The sequence below is a fragment of the Chinchilla lanigera genome, unplaced genomic scaffold (genome assembly GCF_000276665.1).
Source record: "Chinchilla lanigera isolate Chin_1 unplaced genomic scaffold, ChiLan1.0 scaffold00157, whole genome shotgun sequence".
Lineage (NCBI taxonomy): Eukaryota > Metazoa > Chordata > Mammalia > Rodentia > Chinchillidae > Chinchilla > Chinchilla lanigera.
In genome coordinates this window covers 569,656-592,762 of record NW_004955558.1, presented here as the reverse complement: position 1 = coordinate 592,762, position 23,107 = coordinate 569,656, and the positions used below count along the sequence as shown (strand labels likewise).

The 23,107-nt window shown below is 37.6% G+C and overlaps 1 protein-coding gene across 1 annotated transcript; it reads left to right on the top strand.

Moving 5' to 3' along the window:
• The first annotated feature begins 3,697 nt into the window (after window positions 1-3,697).
• LOC102005187 (zinc finger protein 432) lies at window positions 3,698-16,915 on the top strand. Its single transcript, XM_005412661.2, has 5 exons — window positions 3,698-4,117; window positions 5,662-5,836; window positions 8,864-8,990; window positions 9,245-9,334; window positions 14,077-16,915. Exons 2-5 carry the CDS (start codon window positions 5,822-5,824, stop codon window positions 15,765-15,767), a joined length of 1,923 nt encoding a protein of 640 aa, XP_005412718.1. The 5' UTR covers window positions 3,698-4,117; window positions 5,662-5,821; the 3' UTR covers window positions 15,768-16,915.
• Window positions 16,916-23,107: the final 6,192 nt, after the last annotated feature.

Genomic DNA, 23,107 nt, shown 5'->3' with positions numbered 1-23,107 from the left:
TCATAACTATCTTTGGCAGTTGTGCTGAACCTATGGCATGCGTGCTTCAGCAAGCTATTTGTCTCATTGAAAGCTTTAAAACGTTCGCCATCCCTGGTTTATGGGGTTGCACAATGTGCAAAGTTAGCAAACACGGGGTCATTGTACCACAGCCTGCGTTCTCAAGATCTTTGATTTTTCAGGGAGAGTGAGTTTTCTAGCGCAGGTCTGAGGGGAGAAGAATTTAAGTTGATTTAAGGCATTGCTATAGAAGCCTTACAAAGACCTCTTGAAGTAGTGCACACTGGGAAATTCAGTTTTTTAAGGTTTTCTTTTAAAATACACAGATGCTTATAGTTCCATTTGTAATATCCAAAACACTAGAAATAACTCAAATTTCTATCAGTTAACTGAGTAAATGTTGAGATACCTATACAGATATTCCTTGTTTAATGACCTGCCTATTTGATGACTGTTTGGACTTAAAACTGAAGTATGCTGTTCAGTCTTACAACTTGTAATTTTTTTGGATACAGTTCCATACATCTTGTTTATAGAACCTCAATGCCTTTTCTGTATACTACAGTATAGTATACTATGTTTTGTTATATAGGTTCTGTTATATATTACTGCACTGCGTGTAAGAGCTCTGCAAATAAAAGTAAAGTCACCAAGTTCTAATTTCCTTTGACCATTTCTTTGTTTTGAATATTGTTTTTTTGTTTTGTTTTGTTTGTTTTTCTTCCTGTACCAGGAGTCAAACTCACGACCTTGCGCTTGCCAGGCAGGTGCTGTGCCGCTGAGCTAAATCCCCAGCCGTTTTGAATATTGTACTGCACAAACTATATAAAATTCCTCATTTAGTGACCAATTTATTTAACCACCTAGTGACAGAAATGGAACTCAGTTGTGAAATGAAGGATGCCTGTAGCCTATTGTAGTTTAGGCACATTCATTAAGCATGTTGTGTAAATAAACAGCATTCGTAAATAGACAATGTGTGGGGGCTGGGGATTTAGCTCAGCGGCAAAAGCGCCTGCCTGGCAAGTGCAAGGTCGTGAGTTCAGTTCCCGGTACCGGAGAAAAACCAAAAAAAAAAAAAATAGACAATGTGTGCAAAATATGTAGTATTGGTATAATGTCTGATACCGGGAAAAAAGAAACTACCTGATATTTTTTGGATATGGAGGCAAAACAAGAACCTTGAGGAAAGTATATGGTTTGCCTGTTTTGATGCACAAAGGAGTGATTTGGAGCGTAATCTTAAGAGACTTACTGATCACATATGATACAGGCAGAATAGCTGTGCCAAAGAACCAGAAAAGTGTATCAGTGTACTCTATTGGGCTCTCTTCTAAGGACTATTTGCTTCCAGCAGTTCCTCGAGTGATAATGAAGCATTCATTTGGAGATAAATAATTTCTCAGATATAAACAAATTCTTTAGAAGCAATGTTGCATTTGAAACTTTTTGATATGTACAAATGTCCATACCATATGGGTGCACATATCTTCTCCAGGGTTATATGAACCACATGAAACAATTGAACAATTAATTACCACTGTTATCCTTGGCTCCGTGATTATTTTATGTGTTTAATTTTTGTCTTATACTCCTGGCTAGTAAGCTCCTTTACTATATACTTTATGTATCTTTCTATCCTCCTGGGTTTTTACTTCACAGGTGGACAGAGTGGTGGCTTTATTAATGCCGGTTTCACTGTCAAGGATTTTTGGCATTTCCAGTGATAGTTACAGAGCCAATCAGGTTCATTGTTCTGTGCTATCTTTTTAGTAGTATTTTAATTTCATGGGTCCCTTGTAATGACTGCAGATGCTCCTTCATTAATGAGCCAATATTGCAGTCAAACCACAGCTTCCAGCAGTATCAACTATATGACCAATGTAATGTTGAAGAATTCATGGAAATTGCTGCCAGGAAAGACTATGTGAAGAAATACAGGAATAGACCCTTCACTGATTTGCTTAAGATCATACATAGACTGCATCTACTTTGCAATGATTATTGATGAGCAGTTTGTATATCATTGGTATAAAATATCCTGGATTTTCTGAAAAATTTTCATCCCTGCCTTTTCTGACCTGTGAGGTATCCATACTGGCTGATCCCAGCTGATATGCTGAATTGTTTGTGGCCACTGTATTTTATTTTAAAGGTTACTGGAGTGCACGTGTTAAGAAAAAAAAAATCATTTTCATTGGACTATTTTGATAATACGTGTAATACAGAAATGCCTTAATGACTTACCTCTTCAATAACTTACAACCTGCTGCTCAGACTTATGACATCTTTTTTGGGGCACAGTTCTCTACATTTATAGAACTTCAATTTTTTGTACAGTACACCTTGTTTATACAAAGTACTGTATTTTTTGCTGATTGTAGTGTAGAATACTGTAGTTTTATGTTTTGTTACACATTACAGTACTCCTTGTAAGAGTTATGCAAATAAGAGCAAGTCATTAAGTTGGAGTGTCCATTGATCATTTTTTTCTGAATATTGTAATGTACATACTATATACAATGCTTCATTTAGTGAACGATTCAATTAACGACCTAGTCTCAGGAACGAAGCTCAGCTCGGTTGTTAAACGAGGAGTTTCTATATAATGGAATACTAATGAACAAGTAAATTATTGAAATAGAAAAGCTGAACTTAAAAAACAATCATGCTGTGTGAAAGGAGCTAGATTTTTAAAAGAATAACACACTGGATGATTCCATTCATAAAATGTACACTATAGTGACAAAAGAACAGTTCATGGGATGTGTTCTGTACCTTAGCAGGGTAAAGGGGCATGGTTGGGAGGACAATGGAAAGCTGGCAACTACTGTAATTGGTGCATCTCTCATACCATTTTTTTCCAGGTCTTGTTTTTTTTTTTCCAAAGTCATTTCCATCCGCCAGGTCCACTCAAGAGCTCCCCAGAGAATACTTGTACTGTAGGGGCACTGAACTTCCCGTATGATGGCCATGTCCACAGTTTTCCTACCTAACGGCCCAAATACTATATGGCAGGGGCACAGCACCAGCTTTTTGGGCCCAGCTTGCTTTCATAAAGCTCCTAAAATGTTTTACATTTAGAGTAGTGACTGAGGCGCCCAAACGTCATTTTAACTTCCCACCGAAGTCAGACACTGCAGCTTTAAGGACCGCTCGGAATGCCTGCGGGGCCTTTGTGGTGGTGGCGGGCTCTAGCCTTTGAAGCCGAGTTAACCCCAGCGGGGACAGGAAGTGACCATCTTCCGATGCTCTGTCTATGGAGAAGGATTTGCCCACACGCCTTGTCAGCTCTGTGTGACCTCGAGCCTCGGCCGATCCCTCCCACTTTCTGTGAGAGCCTCGGCACCTGGAAAGACACCGTTTCATATTTCTCTCAGGATCACTTCTGCTGGCCTTTCATTGGTCACAGGCGCAAAAACGACCGCTGCGCCTCGGCACGTCACGAGTCAAAGATGGCCACAGAGAAGAGTGGGCGGGCTTCATACGTCATCAGGAAGAGCCGGAAGCTGGCCTTCCGTTCCAGCTAAGGACACTGTCTGCCTTAACTAGTGTTTGCGGGAGAGGGGGCTGGGCGAGGAGGGCCAGGCTTGGAGGTTAAGGGAAGTGAGTTCCACCCTTAAGAGGTCGCTGCGGTGCAAGAGAGTCTGGTCTGAGTGTAGGTCAGTCCAGAATACGAGGCGGGGGAGGGATCATTCCGTAGGCATCTTTATATTTCCCGCGATAGGAGATAGCTGGGCGGGGGAGGAGGGAAACTTGTAGGAGTCCCTGAGGCGCCTGTAAATGAGATGTCTCTGTGGTGGTCGTGGTGGGCTCTGGTTGTCAGTAATTAAAAATCTGCATTTGCCAGCCGCCAAGAGTCCTGAGGTCGAGGAGTCCGGTCTTCGCGGGTTACTCCGTCTGTGGGACTCCATGATTGAGAACTTATTGGGTGATGTTTGCCAGGGAATGTGGCCCTTGGTTAGGGTTATGGATTAATTGGTGCTCCATGACCCAGGAACCGTTAAGGGGCGTCAGTGTACGTGTGAATCTAATCCGTATTTTGGAGTGGTGGTCACTCACTGTCTTGTGCACAAATTGAGAAAGCGGAGTTTTGGAGGCTCAGAAGCCCTGGCTGGTGAGTTTGTTGAACTCAGACTTTGGCTGCGGTAACACACTTGATTGGCGTTAAAACTTCCCCCAGTATTTAGGTCCAAGTTCCTCCTCCATTACTAATTTTCTAATCCTATGTTTTACCATATAGTCCGATCGTGTTGAGCACGCGGAAATTAAAAAGTTTGGAGATGAATGGTTCAGCATACTTAAAACCAATAGGATTTCTATTTAACAGTCTTTTTAGCTTTCTTTTCAGTTTACTGAATATTCCTTTCAGTTCCATATATGAGTGTAAGGATTGCTACTCAAGTGCTTATTTATTTTTTCCTTTTTAAGATAGGGCTTCACAGTATAGTTCAGGCTGGCCTCAAACTCTTGGTGAACCTCCCGCCTTAGCCTCTTGAATGCTGGGATTATAAACATGTGCAACCACAGCCAATTCCAGTGTTCATATTTTTTCAAAAAGTGTTTGTTTGTGTGTGTGTGTGTGTGTGTGTGTGTCTGTTATCCTCAGCCCACTTTTTAAAATTTTAAGATAGGGCCATGCAAAATTGCCCAGTTTTGGATCCAACTCCCAATTCTCCTGCCTCAGCTTCCCAGAATGCTGGGATTACAGGCATGTACTACCATGCTTGACTTTTAAATTCTTTTTTCATTTGTATTTTTGTTTGTTTGTTTGTTTTCATCCGGTACCAGGAATCGAACTCACGACCTTGCAGTTGCCAGGCAGGTGTTGTGCCGCTGAGCTAAATCCCCAGCCCCTACATTTGTATTTAAGACTTGTTTTTTCTTTCTCCGTTTCTCTCTCTCTCTCTCTCTCTCTCTCTCTCTCTCTCTCTCTCTCTCTGGTGTTCAGTTTTTCATATTGCAGTCTGTATGGGTATATAAACACTTTAAAGAGTTATGAAGGTAACATACTTCTTTTTTATTTTAAAGAAAGTAGTAAATGAGGAACAAAGAAATAGGACAGTGGCAGCATACCAGTATCACAAACAAATCAAAGCAAGAACATTCAAAGTGATACAGAGTCTCAAGACAAAATAATACAAATCGACAGTGGTTGTTATATTACATATCGCTGTGCTCAACTACATTGCTCAGATTACCAGATGTAAGAATGGAAGATTGCTCAAACCATTATAGGGAATAAGAATATAATTCTTTGATAAAACAGTAGAGATAATACAGTTTCACTAGACAAGATGGTAGGAGTTCACCATTGTAATTCCACTGCATACAGTTGAAGGCAACATACTTTAAAGGGAAAAAATATATAGTTCCTTACTATCTTTCTGATCTAATTTCTAAAATTGATCTAAGAATTACCTGTGACTGAGACATAGTGCTGAGCTGATTCTCCATTGCCATCTATGCTTTCACATTTGTACTTCTTCCAGCTTCAAAGAAGAAAGGCAGACCTTCCTTGCATTCAAAGTTTTATGGTTTGGCCTGAGGTATGAAATTGTCTAGGGAACCACATAAAGAGAAATATTGGAGGTCGTGCTTTAAGGTAAATAGCAAGAGGGAATGTACCCTTGAAACTTGTTTTTGCTGTTTATTCTGCAGGTCCTGGCCATTCCAGTAAGGGATAAAGAGTGAATGAAGAAAGACTTCCAGGATGTATCTATCATTTCCGGAGACATCCTTCATCAGTGACTGAGATTATTAGGGCACCTACAGGAGAGACACAGAGTATCCAGTTGACCATTTCCCTAAACAGAAGAAAATGACCAATGTTTGGGTGACTTTTGTCTCATTTTATTCTCTCCTTTATTTGCTAATGGATTTCCAAATGCCCATAAAAATCATTTCAGGAATTATCTAGAGAGGAATATATTTTGTGTCTAACATGGCAAAGTAGGATCAGGAATGTGGTGTTCACATGATTTCTACTAAATGCCAAATGTTGGAATATCATGTGTAAAAGAAGAATCTTGTGGGTAGCAGTAGTTTTCAGCTTGTGCCTAATATCTTTCAGCTTGTGTCTGATATCGCTGAAGCCAGGACACCAAGAGAATTGTGTTAAGTTACATGTGGTACACAGTGACTGAGGAGCAAGCAAACAGGCTCTTGAGGAGATGGCAGTACATATTTCGTGGTGCTTAGGAGTTCACCCAAAGTACTCAGCTTTGTGTCTGACTAAGCTTATCTAGGAATAAAATCTAAATGTGTAGGGCTCTCAGCTATCTTGAACAGGTGGCTAAACTGGCATTTAAGTACATACAGATATAACATTAGGGAGTTGAAAGAAATATGGTCTGATAAGGGCTTGAGTTACTGGATTCTTTAGTATTTGCTTTGTAACTTCATCAGAGAACATATAGAGTCCTTCATTTTCAGATCCAATTCTGACCTACTTTTATTCCTTTTACTTTTTGTAATTATATACATTACTCCTTGATACACTTTATTTCATTTCATTTTATTTATTTTTTAAACAGGGTCTTGCTACATAGCCCAGGCTGGCCTTGAACTCATGTGGTCCTCCTACCTCAGCTTCCCAAGTGCTGTGATTACAGATGTGTATTAGCATGCCTGGCCTCACTGATACACTTCAAAGGGAAAAAAATTTAAAAATGAAGTGCCTTAGACTAAAAGTAAATTCTCTCTTCAGTTGGGTGAAGTGGTATGCATGCTTCTGTTATCTAGTTGCACTAGAGATTGAGATGAGAGGAACACTTGAGCCCAGGAATTCAAGACAAACTTGGACTCTATAGTAAAACCCTATCTCAAAAAAATTTTTTTCTCTTTTTATTCTACATTTCTGCCTTCTAATGTTCTCATCCTGGTCTAGCAGTTGTTTAGTATTTAGCTATTTCTGAATTTGTGTGTGCATTTACATATGTATATTTACAAATATATGTTCATCTGTGTACGTAAACACATACAGTGGTACCTTGGCCACATTTGTGTTTGTGTGGGAAAGATGGCCATGGTCATGTTTGTCCCCCAATATAGATAAAACAAAATTTTGCCAAATGCTTCTGTTTGTGAACCAAACTGTTCTCAAACAAAAGCATGTTTTTTGAGGTACCACTGTATTTTTTTTGCACCACTGAAATCATACTCCAAAGAACGTAGCCTGTTAGCTTGAGATGATGTCATTTAAAGACCTAAAGGAATAATGGTGTAGTGAATTGAATATTCACTATTACACTTCCATTTTTCTATAGTCATACTAAAGAAATGAGTTAATGTACATATGTAAATCATTGACATGAGTACCTATCACATAGCAATATGCAGACTCATCTATACTTTCAACCTTTTCCAGTACTTAATGGTATTTCCAACCATCTTAGTGGCCTGATATTCTTTTGCCTCATTTTGCATTTTTTTTCCATTGAATATGAAGGTGAAAGGTGTGTATTTTTTTTCCCTGTCTTTTTGGAACAGGCTGTCACTATACAGTTCAGGCTGGCCTTGAGCTCACTTTGTAGCCCAGGCTGGTCTTGAACTCACAATGATCCTTCTGCCTCAGCCTCTCGAGTGCTAGGATTACAGGTATGAGCCACCATGCCTGGCTCCTCTGTGTATTTCTTGTCCAATGTTTTTTTGGGGGTGAAATACCTGTCCTTATTTTTACATTAAAAATCTTTTTTTTTTTACTGCTCAGTAGAAGTTATTTATATCCACCATATATTGATCCTTTCTTTCTTTTATTGCAAATATTTTTCTAACTTGTCAACTTTCTCTTAGCCCTGTTTTTAGTATCCCTTCCAGCATAGGCATTATTTTTCCTTTGATAAGATTTGTCACCTTTTCCTGTTGTATAACTTCTGGACATGCATTTTCTAAACGGGTTTCCAAATGGTTTCACGTGAAATAATTCAGAATGTGATAAGATCAGCAGCATTAGGATTTTGCAGCCTCAGTGCAGGCATGGTGTTGCACAACTGTTGCCCAAGATACTTTGGAGAATGAGAGGCAGGAGGATCATTTGAGCCCAAGAGTTTGAGGCCAGCCTGGGAAACGATTGCAAGTCTCTATTTCATTAAAAAAAAAAATTATCCCTCTAGCAGCTCTGTTCTCTTCTCTAGGTAGTAATCTCTGCAGTAACATGGGGATGGATAATCTCATCACTTTACCCCCAGGGTCTTCCCTGCCTCAGTTTCTCACACTGTCATGTGATTGCAAGCTATGTTGAGACAGAAGAGTGGCAGTTAATCATCAAGCAGTTCATTCTCTAGTGGCATTCAGGGCTAGGCAGCTTTGCCACATGAGCAGGACATTGAAGATACTATTCTATACTTTTTTTGGAGTATATTTTGTTTGCAGAAGTCACCTGTCAGTATGTTTTATCTTTCTTGTAGTTATTTTTATTTTTTAATTTTTATGGGGTTTTTTTGAGACACAGGGTCTTAAATTTGTAGTTTAGGCTGGCCTTCAACTCACTATGTAGTCTAGGCTGGCTTCGAAATTGCAATGATCCCCCTGCCTTAGCCTTCCAAGTCCTGGGATTACAGACGTATGCTACTATGCCTGGCCTTTTTTTTTTGATGCTGATGTCTTTCTAGTTTTTACAATTTCATATTTGCATCTGGTATTCTACAGCTTCCATTTGATTTAGCTACATGGAGATTTCCTGTTTGGCTTTACTAGTTTACTGATTCTGAGTTATAGGGTGTTTTATCAGTTTTGAAAATTTCTCACTCCTTAGATCTTCATATATGCAGTCTATATTGTTAATATCAGCTGTACAACTTCCTTTATATTTCTTACGAATCAATAAAGAAAAAAGTCATTAAGGAGCATTCTATTATTATAGGAGCCATTGACACTGGAGGACGTGACTGTGATATTCACAGAGGAGGAGTGGCAGCTCTTGGATCCTGCACAGAAGAATCTATACAGGAATGTGATTTTGGAGAATTACAGCAATCTGGTATCAGCAGGTAAGGACAGTTGCCCTGTGTCAACCAAGGGTGCTTTATGTGGCCTTGCCTTTAACAGCTACCTAATGTATCAGAGCCTCTGCAGTGATTTCAAGTGGCAGACCCTTAGCTCCTAAGAGAGTGCATTGTGCTCTCTCTCTCTCCTGACAGGTGCAAAAACTGTCCAATTCTTTAAAAGTAACCCTCTCCCATGGTGACATATCCCAGCCCAATCAGTGTGTACAAATCATCTCTCCTCATTTCTCCACAAACAGGGTATCAAGGCAGCAAGCCAGATGCACTCTTCAGGTTGGGACAAGGAGAGCCTTGGACAGTAGATGAAATGTACAGTCATATCTGTCCAGGTGAGTGAATGAGAACCAGCAATATGTATAACCGTAGAATCCTGATTCAGTGAGTCAGTCAGAAGGCTGTGAGCGTGTCTGAAGATACAGAAACAGCCTCCCTGGATTCCTCTTCCTAGCTTAGAACATTTCTTTTAGATCTTTAGAGGGAAGTAAACCTGCTGGTTGGTTTTTTTTTGCTTATTTTATCTTACATCTTGCTTTTTGTTTGTTTGCCTAGTTTTCTTCTTGAGTTCTCTCATCTTCACCCTCTTTAAATTCTTAGTGTCTCTACATCTCTATTCCAGTCTCCCTTTGAAGGTTCGTCTTCCAGACCGCACTCTCTAGAAGTCTTAGATTCGTCACTGTCTTTTGACTTGTGCTTTCCCGTCCCACTGGAAAACACTGTTCTGCTTCCTAAAAGCCAACCGCACCTTGTATATTGTGACTGCACAGTAAGTCTGATCTTATTGCACATTTATGTGGTTCTTAGCTGCTTTTTCCTCCCTCTCTGACTCTTCAGTGGTTTTACTTGCCATGTTCACCTTCTAATCCTTAAATTTTATTTTCTCTTTTTTAAGCTTTATCTTTTCTCTAGATGAGACTTCCAAATTGACAGTTCCCTAATATTGTCTAAATGTACACTTCAGTTCTGCATATTGTAATGTTCTCTATGGCAACCAGCTATGACTTTCCAGTTGTTGAGTAAAGAATAGGAATCTTACTCCCTCCACAAAATACCATTTCCACCATCCTGTATTAAAGATAAGAGTATCCTTAACTATCATACATCTTCGTTCTCTTCATGTTGATGTTGGATTTTGCATATTTTCTATCTACAAAGGCCTCTTCTTAAAAGATCTTTGCTATTTCTATGGACTGTTTAACTTGAAAGGACTTTTTATATCCTACATCACTTCCAATATAAACTTGATCAGAACTTATGTCTGCCTTAGTGTATTTCCTCTATATGTTTGATAGTTTGATTTTTCTTCTGTTCATTTTAGATTTTGAGATGTATTCATTTCCCTAAGTCATTTGTTTTTCCCTTTATATTTTTGTATTTATCAAACAGCTTTATTGAGGTAATTTATATATCATATAACTTGCTAATTTAACACTTACAAATTAGTGTTTTCTGGTATATTAATGAGCTTATATAGCCATTTACCCGAATTTGGAAGATTTTCAATACACTTAAAACCCATTTCTGTCACTCAGCATAGTGGCACATGCCTACAGTACCATTAGTCAGGAGTTTGGCATGAGTTTGAAGCCACTCGGGGTTACAGAGTGAGTTCAAGGCTATCCTGGACTATATAGCAAGACCTTGTCTCAAAAAACACCAAAATCAAAACAAAAAGCCCATTTCATCCCAAGCCCTGAGCCCTAGGTACCACTAATTTACTTTCTATCTATAGATTTTCCTGTTTTAGACATTTCATAAAAATAGAATCATAAAATATGTGGTCCTTTCAGTCTTCTTTCAAAATTGGTGTGCTTCTGATACTTTTCCGTGTTCTAACAGGTATCAATACTTCATTCTTTTTCTAAGTAATATTCCATTGTGTGGAAATGCCCATTTTATTTATCCATGTCTATTGATGGACATTTGTATTGTTTCAACTTACTAGCTTTTATGAATCATACTACTCAGAACATTTACGTACAACCTTTTTATGAACATACGTTTTCAATTTTCTTGTGTATTTACCTATGATTAGAATTCTTGGGTCATATGGAGTCTAAGAAGGATCCATGTTCTCTTCAGTATGACCTACTTATGTAAAATGAGCTCAGTTTCCATGACAAAGCCTTTTCCATATTCACTATATAGATGTGTTTATCTTTTATACAAATTTGCTGATGTACCAATGAGATAATGTGCTTCCGGTTGTCTTCTTGCATTGCACATGTAGATAACATTATCTTTCCTGGTCATAGTTGACAATGTACCCAAAGTACTGTCAACTGAGGAAGCTCACTTGAATCTTTGGTGTCCTGAGCTTTTCCTAAGCTTCACATACTGCCACGTAGCTGATCTTTAGTCTTTTGTCTCTCTCCAAAGTCAGGCCTGTAGTTTCTAGTTCCTTTAAAGGAGAGAACTGTATGGCAGGGCCTAAAGCCCCTATCATAAATGTCATAGTCCATCAGAAACAGGTAGTGGCCACACTTTCTTGCGTGAGGTTAAATCTTCACAACACAGGAGTAACTATAAAAATGAACAGTAAGGAAAGTGGTTAATTTAGAAACATAGAGGAAGTAGGCCTTACAATGTTATAATCAGAAAGAATGGGAGGATGACATGTACAAAGTATACCTATATTTTGAATTAGGAAGATGAGGGATAAATTAGGAATGATGGCATGAAATGTGCAAGGCCATGGGGTTGACTATCAATAGTTTGTCCTGAAGTTGACGAGATGAGAGCCAATGTTAGAGAACACAATAGTCATAGTAATGGAAACCTTTACTGCCCAGATGACTGTTTAAGTTTTAGATTGTTTGTGGAACTGTGGTAAGATGATAGAAGTTTGATTAGTTTTGTCGTTCTACATCCCTAAGTACTCTTATCTTTCACATGGGTGGTTGCAGTGTAGCAATAATAAGCAACAGTTAAATCTAAGAAAAATGGAAGAGAAAATTGGCACAACTTTGGTTCAGAAGGTAGAAGTTGTTATCCTTTGGTACAGCTTAACCAGTACTAAAATGAACAGTATACAGTATCACAGACATTGAAATGGGAAAATTTGGCTGTGAGTTCATTACTGTATGTAGAGAATGTGTTTGAAGATAACAGTTTTCATATTCCACGCAATAATACATTACCTTCTGAAGAAATCTACATAGTATGCCAGCTACTTGCAAACTTCCCCAACAATCATTATTTCCCTGTTTCATTATAAGTGTAATGTATGTAACACAGCACAACTACACCAAAGGTTAAAATGTTGAACTGTGCTGATACTGTGGGAAAGTTCATTTGTAGTGGTTTACATATCAAAAAGAAAATTTAGAACTAGGATTACCACATAGAAGTTTGTTTCAATTCATTTTAATTCATATTCTACAGATCTTACATTCTTACTTGTTAGGTAACAAATATATTCTATACATTTTATTTTGCATATTTTTTTCTGATAGTTTTCTGATATCTGTAGCCAGAGTTTCATTCTTCTAAATGGGATTGAGGAATCTCCAAACTCAAATGCAGGAATGTCTGAAAATCTTGATTTTATACTGTCATTTTTCATTTTACATGTCCTCCCAACATATCATCCAGCCCTCTTTTTTTTCCTTTGTGGTGCTGGGGATCAAACCTACAGTCACATGTATGAAAAACTTATGACTCTATAAGTGAACCATGCTCCTAAACTAGTTTCTCTTTTCTTGAATAATATGTATATATTATTATCACATGGATATCTCCATTTATATTTTGAGCTAGATTCTTAATGATAGTATTACATACTTAAAATCAGTCCTGCAGGGCATGGTTGCACAAGACTGTAATCCCAGCACTCGGAAGGCTGAGGCAGGAGGATTGTTGCAAGTTTGAGACCAGCCTGGGCTACAAAGTGAGCTCAAGACCAGCCTGAACTTCATAGCGAGACCCTGTCTCAAAAAGACAAAAAAATAAAATCAGTCCCAAAGTTCATATTTCACTTTTGCATACTTTATTCTAAAGGTTCTGGACTTAGTAATACTCCTCATCTCATTATGAGAGTCTTCTACCTCCTCAGTGGCTCAAGCCGTATAGTTAGTGAAATAATCCTTGATTCTTGACTTTCATTAACTATTCTCCCCTTTAAAGCCATCATTTAACTTTGTGTTTTCTTTTTACCAATATGTATAAAATATAGAAACTTCTTTCACCATCTCCGTTGCTTCTTCCAATTATATTTATCATCTGCAACTTCCTTTTTTTCTTTTCTTTCTCATTTTTTTTCCATAACTAGAATTTGAGAAAAGTTAAAAAAATACATATTTTGTATATCGTAAACATCAGTAGAGTGTTTTTTCTATGGAAGTCATTCAATAAAATATTTGTAGAGTGAGTAAATATAATCTTTATCATTCTGGATTAATGTTCCATCTTTTTGGTCTGATGTCTCCTTAAGTTTTGTGGAATTAGCATTCCTACTAACCCAATTATTTGCTAACAACAATGACTTGCTTGTATCCTATTGTGTTTACATGTTTTGCAAAGTGCTATTTAGAAAAGTGCTATTTCGCTGAGTGCCTACAGATTGTTAACTGGAAAACTTTATATATGCACTGTTTTTAACTTTTGGTATGTTTATATTTTGTTTTTAACCAATAAGTAAGAAATAAGTAAAAATTATATAGGGAGTTGCTTTTATACTATTATCATAGTGTCATCATTAACAAGGCTTTTAAAAATTTTTTCCTTGAAGTGCTGGGGATTGAACCCAGAACCTTCTGCATGCTAGGCAGGCATGCTACCACTGAGCTACATTTCCAGCCCAAACACCGTTATTTATTTATTTTTATTTTTATTTTTATTTTTTTGTCTTTTTGAGACAGAGTCTCACTATGCTGTTCAGGCTGGCCTTGAGCTCACTTTGTAGCCCAGGCTGGTCTCAAATGCTCAACAATCTTGCTGCTTCAACCTCACAAATATTGGGATTACAGGTGTATACCATGATGCCCGGCTCAAACACAATTTTTTAAAAACACCAAAGAACCTTTCACAAGTTTAGTCCACATGAGCTATAATTCATTGTTTTCTTCTTTTGTAGAAAATGACCACGTTGGTAATCATCTACAAGGTGACATGAAAAAGCAAAGAATACTAAAGAATATGGAACAGTACCATAAACATAATGCATTTGGAAATACTGTTCTTCAAAGCAAAAGTCATTTTGTGTTACATATAAAAACTTTCAAGTCAAATTTAAGTTTTGTCAACCAGAACAAAAACTATGAAATTGAGAATATTAGTAAATTTAAAGAAAATGTGGAGACATTTATGAATGGCAAGTGTGAACAATTTCATTCTGCAGTTAAATTCTCTCTAAGTAGGAAACCCATTAATAAGTCCCAAGCCATTAAGCACCAAAAATCTCATGAAATAGAGAAAAACCATGTATGCAGTGAATGTGGGAAAGCCTTTGTCAAGAAGTCTCAGCTTACTGATCATGAGAGAGTTCATACAGGAGAGAAACCTTATGGGTGCAATATGTGTGCAAAAGTATTCTCCAGAAAGTCCAGGCTCAATGAACATCAGAGAATTCATAAGAAAGAGAATCCATTTACATGCAGTGAATGTGGAAAAGTCTTCACCATGAAGAGCCGTCTGATTGAACATCAGCGAATTCACACTGGCGAGAAACCCTATGTATGCAGTGAGTGTGGAAAAGGGTTCCCAGGCAAGCGTAATCTCATTGTACATCAGCGAAATCATTCTGGAGAGAAGTCCTATGTATGTAGTGAGTGTGGAAAAGGCTTCACTGGGAAAAGCATGCTTATCATACATCAGCGAACTCATACAGGAGAGAAGCCCTACATCTGCAGTGAATGTGGGAAGGGCTTCACCACAAAGCACTATGCTATAATACACCAACAAAATCATACAGGAGAGAAACCATACATGTGCAATGAATGTGGGAAAGGCTTTACCATAAAACGTCGTTTGATGGAACATCAGCGAATTCATACAGGAGAGAAACCATATGTGTGTAATGAATGTGGAAAAGGATTTCTTAGGAACAGTAATCTCATTGTACATCAGAGAAATCATATTGTAGAGAAATCATATGTGTGTAATGAATGTGGAAAAGGCTTCACGGTGAAGACTGCCCTCATCATACATCAGCGAACTCATACAGGAGAGAAACCCTTCATTTGCAGTGAATGTGGGAGAGGCTTCCCTTTGAAGAGTCGACTGGTTGTACATCAGCGAACACATACTGGAGAGAAGCCTTATAAATGTAGTGACTGTGGGAAGGGTTTCATTGTTAATAGTGGACTAATGGTACATCAGCGAACTCATACTGGAGAGAAACCCTATGTATGCAATAAATGTGGAAAAGGTTTTGCCTTTAAGAGCAATCTTGTTGTACACTGGCGAACTCATACTGGAGAGAAACCTTTTATGTGCGGTGAATGTGGAAAAGGCTTTACCATGAAACGTTATCTCATTGTACATCAGCAGATTCATATAAGAGAGAAGTCCCATCTATGTAGTGAATGTGGAAAAGGCTTTGTCATGGAAACTGAGCTCATTTTGCATAAGCAGGTTCATACTGGAGAGAAACCATATGCATGCAGTGAGTGTGGTAAAGGCTTCACTGTGAAAAGCCGCCTAATTGTTCATCAAAGAACACATACAGGAGAGAAACCCTTTATTTGCAGTGACTGTGGAAAAGCCTTCTCCTCAAAGAGAAATCTCATTGTACATCAGCAAACTCATAATGGAATCAAACCCTGACAATGCAATGAATAATGCTCATACCTTTAGGAAGAAAGTATGTCATGTACAACATTAAATATTTCACATAGGATAGACTTCATATATATTGAATGTGGAAATTTCTACCACATTGAAGTCTAATTATTCACCAGAGAATTTAGACAGAAGAATTTAATGCTATCACTGTGGGAAAATCCTCAACATGAATTGTCTTCTTAAATTCTTTGATGACCCAGTGTAATCAAAGAACTCATACTAAAAAGGAGACTGGATTTAGCAGTTGGGGCTAACCTCATTTATCAAGTTTCATTAAAAATACACTACATACGTAAGCAGTGTGTTATGTCAGGGCACATAATCCTTTGCACATAATCTGAATTCATTATGTACAAGCAAACTCATGAGGGGCAAACTGTATTAGCACTTGAACTCATATATTAGTGTGCTTCTAGCATACATGAGTACTGTATAGTGTACAACAGCATGTTAAGGTATGAAATTAAATGTCTATAGAGAATATGCTAGTGCCTTAAGTGACTAAGTCATACTGTATGTCATAGGAAAACCTCTGATACATTCAAAGTAGAAATGTCTTGAAAAATTTCTAAGTAATTACATGTCTTAAGTGTATATGGATATACAATACATATGAATAGGGAGACTAAGAAAGCCTTGTATGGGAAGAAAGGTACTTTCTCATTGGTGATCAAAATAGATTATCAGTGAGCTGAAACAGTAGTGACATAATGATCATAGGAAAGCCTTTGCCCAGAAATGATAACTTTGTAATGATGTATTTCATACTGAAGAAAAATTTCAGGTGGCAATGTATATGGCAGGATTTCAATGATATATTCTGTCTCATTATTTATCATTAAGACACAGAAATAAAACTAAGAACACACTAAAAGTATAGTAACTAGTAAAGTCAGGTGTTTACAAAAGTAAAGAAGCTTCATGAAAATGATATATTTTGAAGGACTTTTTATCACAAGGCTAAAGTTATCACACACCTGATAACCATTTGGCTCATAAAGTTTTCTCAGTGATTCCACCATTTTAAAATGGATTGTTCTCAGTTGGGTGTCATGGTACACACCTGTAATTCCAGCACTGGGAGTTTGAGGCAGGAGGATTGCCATGAGTTCAAGGCCAGCCTGGGTTACATAAGGAAGTTCAAAGCCAGCCTGTAGTACATACCAAGATCCTGCCTCAAGGAAAAAATAAATAAGTAAAAACAAAAAAATATTCTCAATCAATTAAATTTTAATGTTATATAAAAGGCATGTGTGTTCAGTGCCCATTTTGTATCATTACATTATTAGTTTTTCCATATGGTAGGCTCAGAATTGTGGGGAGCGGCTGAAGCTGGAGGTTAGTCATGTATGCAAGAGCACCTGAGGCTAGCCATGTGAACAAGCTGCACCTGTCTGGAGAACACCAGGTGCCTGTGGCAAGCCAAGCAAATAGTTTGCTAGGCAGAGGGGTGTCACATGACATTAATCTGATGAGTGTATAAATAAGTGTGTTGCAGTGATTGAGAAGTCCTTTTTCTCCTATCAGGAGGGGAGGCTCCACCTGACCTCAGCTTTCTGTATTCTGACTCTTGTCTATTTCTTCATGGTTCACCACCCTTCACCCTGAAAATTTTATAGCATTGTGCCGGCTGTGGCTCACAATTTGTCTATTACTGATGTACTTCAAAAGTACATTAAATTCATAAATGTAATTAAATACATTGGTATTTATCAAGGTTTATAAGTAGCATTAGGTAGTAAACAAAAATACCTTAAATGATTTTACAGTTTTGAAATAATTTTAGATTGGCAAATTATAAAATGTTTCTTAGTACCCTTGACATAAATTCTTAAATGCTACTATCTTAACCATAATACAGCATATAATGAAAAGCAATTAAGATAACAGCACGTTTTTATTGTTTTGGTGCTGAGGATCAAACACGGCTTTAGGTATAGTATGTGCATCCTCTATTGCTAAGCAATAGCTCTACCTTATAGATCAGTTCTAACTACACTACAGACCTTATTTGGGTACTTCATTAGTTTTTCAGTGCATTGGAAGGTGTGTTTTATTATTTTTGTGTGTATGTATAATTCTAAAAATTTTTATAAAGTACAGATTTTTGATAATTCCACCAAAATTATAAACTACAAGGAAACATCCTCCTGTTCTATTACCTTTTAATACTCAAACCCTTTTCTCCTAACTTGCATGGTCACTGCTGATAGTACTCAACCACTCTAATTTTGTTGAGAATGCTATTAAATTGGAATCGTACGATATGTGATCTTTGCTATAAGTGCCTTTTCACTCAGCACATTGCCATCCAAACCACTGAATGTATAGTTTTTGTTATTACTGAATAGTATTTTCTATGGGTATGCCATAGTTTTTTTTCTGTTCACTATTGATAGATGTTTGGGTTGTTTTCAGTATTTTGCTGTTATAAAAATGTAAATATTTGTATACCTAATTTTGTGTGAATATAGTGCTCACTTCAGCAACACATATACTAATTTTGTGTGAATATAAATTTTTCTTTTCTGAGTTGAACACTCAAGAACATGATTGCTGGTTCATAGGATGTTTGGGTTTAACTTAATAAACTGTCAAACTTTTCCATAGTGCCTGTACTAATTTACATTCCCACCAGCAACAGATGAGTATTCTGTTTGTTCCTTATTACTTTTCTAGCAATTGGCACTATCTTGGCCTTCCTGTTAGATTTGTGATGTATATGATCATTGTCTTAACACATTCCTGCTGGCTTGAATCACTGGTAATACATGCATGACTGTCTCATTGGGTGGCCACCTGATAGAACTGTCCCATGCCACTCAATGGGAGAGTCATGCGTGTACCACCAGTGGTTGAGAGCTGCCCACCATCAAGACAGGAATTACAGTCCCAGAGTGATCATGTTAACATATTTTGCTATCAGCAAGTGATGGTCAAAACATCTATATTCAGTGAGAACCATGTAAAAGGAAAGTATAATTTTTGCTCTCTGTTTTCATGAGAAACCACTTTGAAGATATCTTTATGTAATACAACAAGCACTGTTAATTTCCTACCACTTTGTTTGTAATTGCATTGTCTGTACTATTATTTTGCTATTTTGTAAAGATTGTTGGTCTGTTAATGTTTTCCTCCTTTTATTTTTAAAATTAAAAAAAAATTTGCACTCAACAAATACAAATTTTAAAAGTCAAAAGTATATATTTGATGATTGCTAATATTGTTTCCTTTTTTATCAGAGCTTTATCAGTTCTTTTTGAGCAAGTCTGCTGGCAAATATATTCTTAGTTTTTGTATGGACAGGGCTATTGTTCTGTCTTCTGTAGCCAGAATTATTTCCCTTTATAGCTAAAGTAGTGGATATTTGCCATATAGTGGTGTAGAAAAATTCAGTCCACAAGTCAATGTTAGTAATTTCACCCTTTAAAAGAAGTGGTTCTGAGCTTCTGTCCTATGGCAGATGTTGGAGGCCTTGGTATATCAATGAACAAAGCAAGCAAAGTGGTGTCCGTGATGGAGCTGAGCTAAACCTGAGTGAAATAAATACAAAACAGAAGTCAGCTATCATTAGTGCCAGGAAGAACTAGAAAGCCCAATAAATCCATCAATTGTAACTGAAGAGGCATTGTACTTATTTTCAGGCCAAGTGTTTTGAACCAATGTAATTTGAGCTAAAATTCAAGTGTTGGGAGAGGCAGATAGCATTTGTAAGTCGAACACCATGCAATTGTTTCTAAGGGTTTTATCTGAGACCCTGACTCAGCATCCTCTGAGAAGCTTGGAAAAGAGCAACTTTATGAATCATACTCCAGATCTCCTAAACTAGATCTTCTGAGATTGGTGCCCAGGATTCTGAACGTCTAAAAAGAACTTTCTCAGGGTTGGGGTGTAGCTCAGTGGTAGAACCCTTACCTAGCATGCGTGAGGTATGTAGTTCAATCCCCAGTGCTACACAATACAGAGATAAAAAGAACTCTGATTTATACTTAAGTTTAGAACATCTCTGCCCTAAATTGTAGAGTCAAAATGATATGTGGCCCAAAGCCTCAGGCATACACAAACAGTTGTCTACCTCAAATCACAGTGCTACCATGAACTGTCTTGTGTGGCTCAAAGCCTTGGACATAAATGGGCACTCTTGTCAGTCAGATATTCCAGACTCCGGGCTTATTTTCAAGAGCTAGTCAAGGCCAGTGCTTTCTTTAGAATTTGCAAGGATGGAATAACCCAAGCCTACTAACATTTCATTGCACATCATTGCTCCTTTTTTCTCTAAGCCACTAGTTTGAACCTTGACTGTAGAATCTTTCATCTGATTTGGGTTCTGTCTTAGTTACTTTTCTCATTGCTGAGACAAAATACTCGACACCCAAGTTAAAAGAGGAAAAGTTTATTTAGCTCACAGTTTGTGGAGGTTTCAGTCTATAATCAGCTGGCTCCCAGGCATGGTGGCACATGGCAGAAGGGCAACAGTTCATGGCAGTGGAAGTAAAAGCAACCAGAGAGAATGAGATAAGCCTTTTTCTGTCACTTATACTGTATAAATCTACCCATCCTAGGGTGAGTGTAGCACTCACATCCCTGATCTCAGCATTGGACCATGAATCAACCACAAACTAGATTCAGCTGCCTCTGCAAAGCCCACCCCTTATGACTGCATGAGGCTTTGGGAGGTATCCAGACATAAACCGTAATGGTCAGAGGCTGGAGGGGGGAGTAGCTTAGTGTAAAGCATGTGTAAGGCTGTAGGTTTGATTCCTCCTATAACAAAAAAGATTGAGATTGGTTCCCTTTTTTTTCCACAAGGGGGGTTGAAATGTTTAGTCTCTTGTGTTAGCAATTTTCAAGTGAATTGCACATCTTTACTCATCACTCTGGGCATTGGTTCATGTATAGGTCTCCAGATGTACACCTATTACAATAGTCAGTATTTAGTTCATTCTTGTGGGCTTAGCACATTGGGAACACGGCCAAGATCCCCAACTTCCTGTATGAGGGGTATGGCAAAGGATGATGAAAAAACAAAAAAATTTAGTAATTCATGAAAGGAGGGCTGGGAGGTCAATGACTCGGGATGGACAGAGACAATGACACTCCAAGCTAGCCACTATTTATTTGGAGCATACAATGATTGGAGGGAGTATTGGATGACTTAGAGGGCAGTTGTGATTTTAAGATGATGAGAATCTTATGTTGATGAGGATCAGTTTGGATGACTCAGAGGTAAAACAATTAAAAGGTAAAAACAGTCTGTAAATGGGAAGGGGACAAAAGAGATACAGAGATAAGTAGGGGGAAGGGGCGGGAGAGGAAGGGAAGAGAAAATAAAAATTTGAATTTTTATTCAAATAGTGAATAAAAGTAGTGATCTTATGCTGATATAATCTTGCCCTGGAGCGTTACAACATCATGGGACCATTAAGACCTCCGTTGAGGCCTCTGGCTCCTAGGCTTTATTTATAATTTGTGGCTCCCAAATTGACAGATTATAGTACTCTATATGTTGGAAAGAATAACTTTTAGGCTCTTTGCCTATACTTTCATTTGTTCTAAGTTTTCAAATACAATCTCATTCACTTAGAGTAATTGTATATGTTGATGGCAGCCACATTACTATTTTCAGATGAGATCTTTTTCAATATTTTATATCCAGCCAGTTTCTTCATGTTTTTACTTGGAGAGGTAGCAGTCATCTGAAATTTCACATGTTTTACACACACACACACACACACACACACACACACACACACACACATATATGCTAGATTTGCCCTTCATTTGAGACTTCAGTAATATTTCTTATTTCATCATGAGCTTTCCCTCCCTTCCTCACGAGCGGCTGAAGCCATGCAATTTTTGGAATAATCTTTAAATCCTCACTTTCATTTACCCTCTTCCTTTCCTCCCATTGAACCTATTCTTGAACTTTGGCTTTTCTTTCTTTATCGATGTCCTGATTTGCTTCACCTTCTAAATCTCTGTTGGTCTTTTACCCACATTTCTCAATCTTTAATTACCTTCTTTATTTCTTTGCTTCCCTGTTTAATTCTTTTTTCCACAACTAGAATTAAAGCTCCATGAGAAAAGGTCTGTATATTCCAGACATGAGTACAGTAAATATACATATAACTTACATGTAACTATTATTCAACAAGTATTTATCAAGTGCAGATATTCCTTGTTTAACAACATACCTGTTTAATGACTGTTCATACAACCAAGGTGGGACCTAACAACCTGGCACTTGGATTTATGACCTGCTTTGTTTTTTGATGCAGTTCTGTATATCTTGTTTATAGAGCCTCAATGCCTTGTTTTTGAGACAGGGTTTCGCTTTGCAGTGGAGGCTGGGTTTGAACTTGTGGCGATCCTCATGCCGAGTGCTGGGATTACAGGTGTGCACCACCACACCCATGTCAATGTCTTCTTTTTGTACAGTACACCTTGTTTATACAGTACTGTAAGTTTTGCTGATGGTACTGTGTGTATACTACTGTAGTTTTATGTTCTGTTATACATTATAGTACTGCATGTAAGAATTATGCAAATAAAAGCAAAGTTATCAACTTGGAGTTTCCTTTGACTGTTTCTTTGTTCTGAATATTACTATATATAATTGCTCATTTAGCAATCAATTCATTTAACAACTTGGTCCCAGGAATAGAACTCAGTCACTAACCAATGAATGCCTTAAATGAATTTAACCCTGTGTAGTCTAGCATGTCTCCACCTCCTAAGGTCCAGTGCCCTGCCAAATTTCGACTTCCCTGCTTAAAGTAGCCTGTTTATATTTGGTTGTACATTTTGTAAAGACCTATTTAGAAAGTACAGTAAGAGGTAAGTGCAGTGAGTATATAGACAGAATTAGGCAATTTAAAGCTAGATTATTTAGTTTAATCTACACACTTATTCTTTTTTACTTTTCAAATTTTTATTAGTATAAGTTTGGATTACATTCATTGTGGGGAGTTGGTACATGCAATAACGCATTCTAACGTTTTTACTTTCTCTTCCCTTCCTCTCCTGCCCCTTCCTCCTACTTATCTCTCTATCTCTTTGTCCCCTTCCCATTTACAGACTGTTTTTACCTTTTAATATTTTTATATTACTGTGTTTTACCAATGTGCAAGAGATAAGGAGGGATATTTATACATCAAATTATTAAATTGTGTGTTTCTTTGTGTGCGATAATGGGATTGAATGCAAGACACTATGTGTGTTAAGCACATGCTCTGCCACTCAGCTATGTCCTTAGCTCTTTTCAAAGTTTTGTTTGGGGACACGGTCTTGTTAAATTGCCCAGGCTGGCCTTAAACTTG

Coding starts and splice junctions, on each gene's coding strand:
- LOC102005187 (XM_005412661.2), top strand. Junction 8,991..9,244: donor CAGCAATCTGGTATCAGCAG/GTAAGGACAGTT, acceptor CTCCACAAACAG/GGTATCAAGGCAGCAAGCCA. Junction 9,335..14,076: donor GTACAGTCATATCTGTCCAG/GTGAGTGAATGA, acceptor CTTCTTTTGTAG/AAAATGACCACGTTGGTAAT.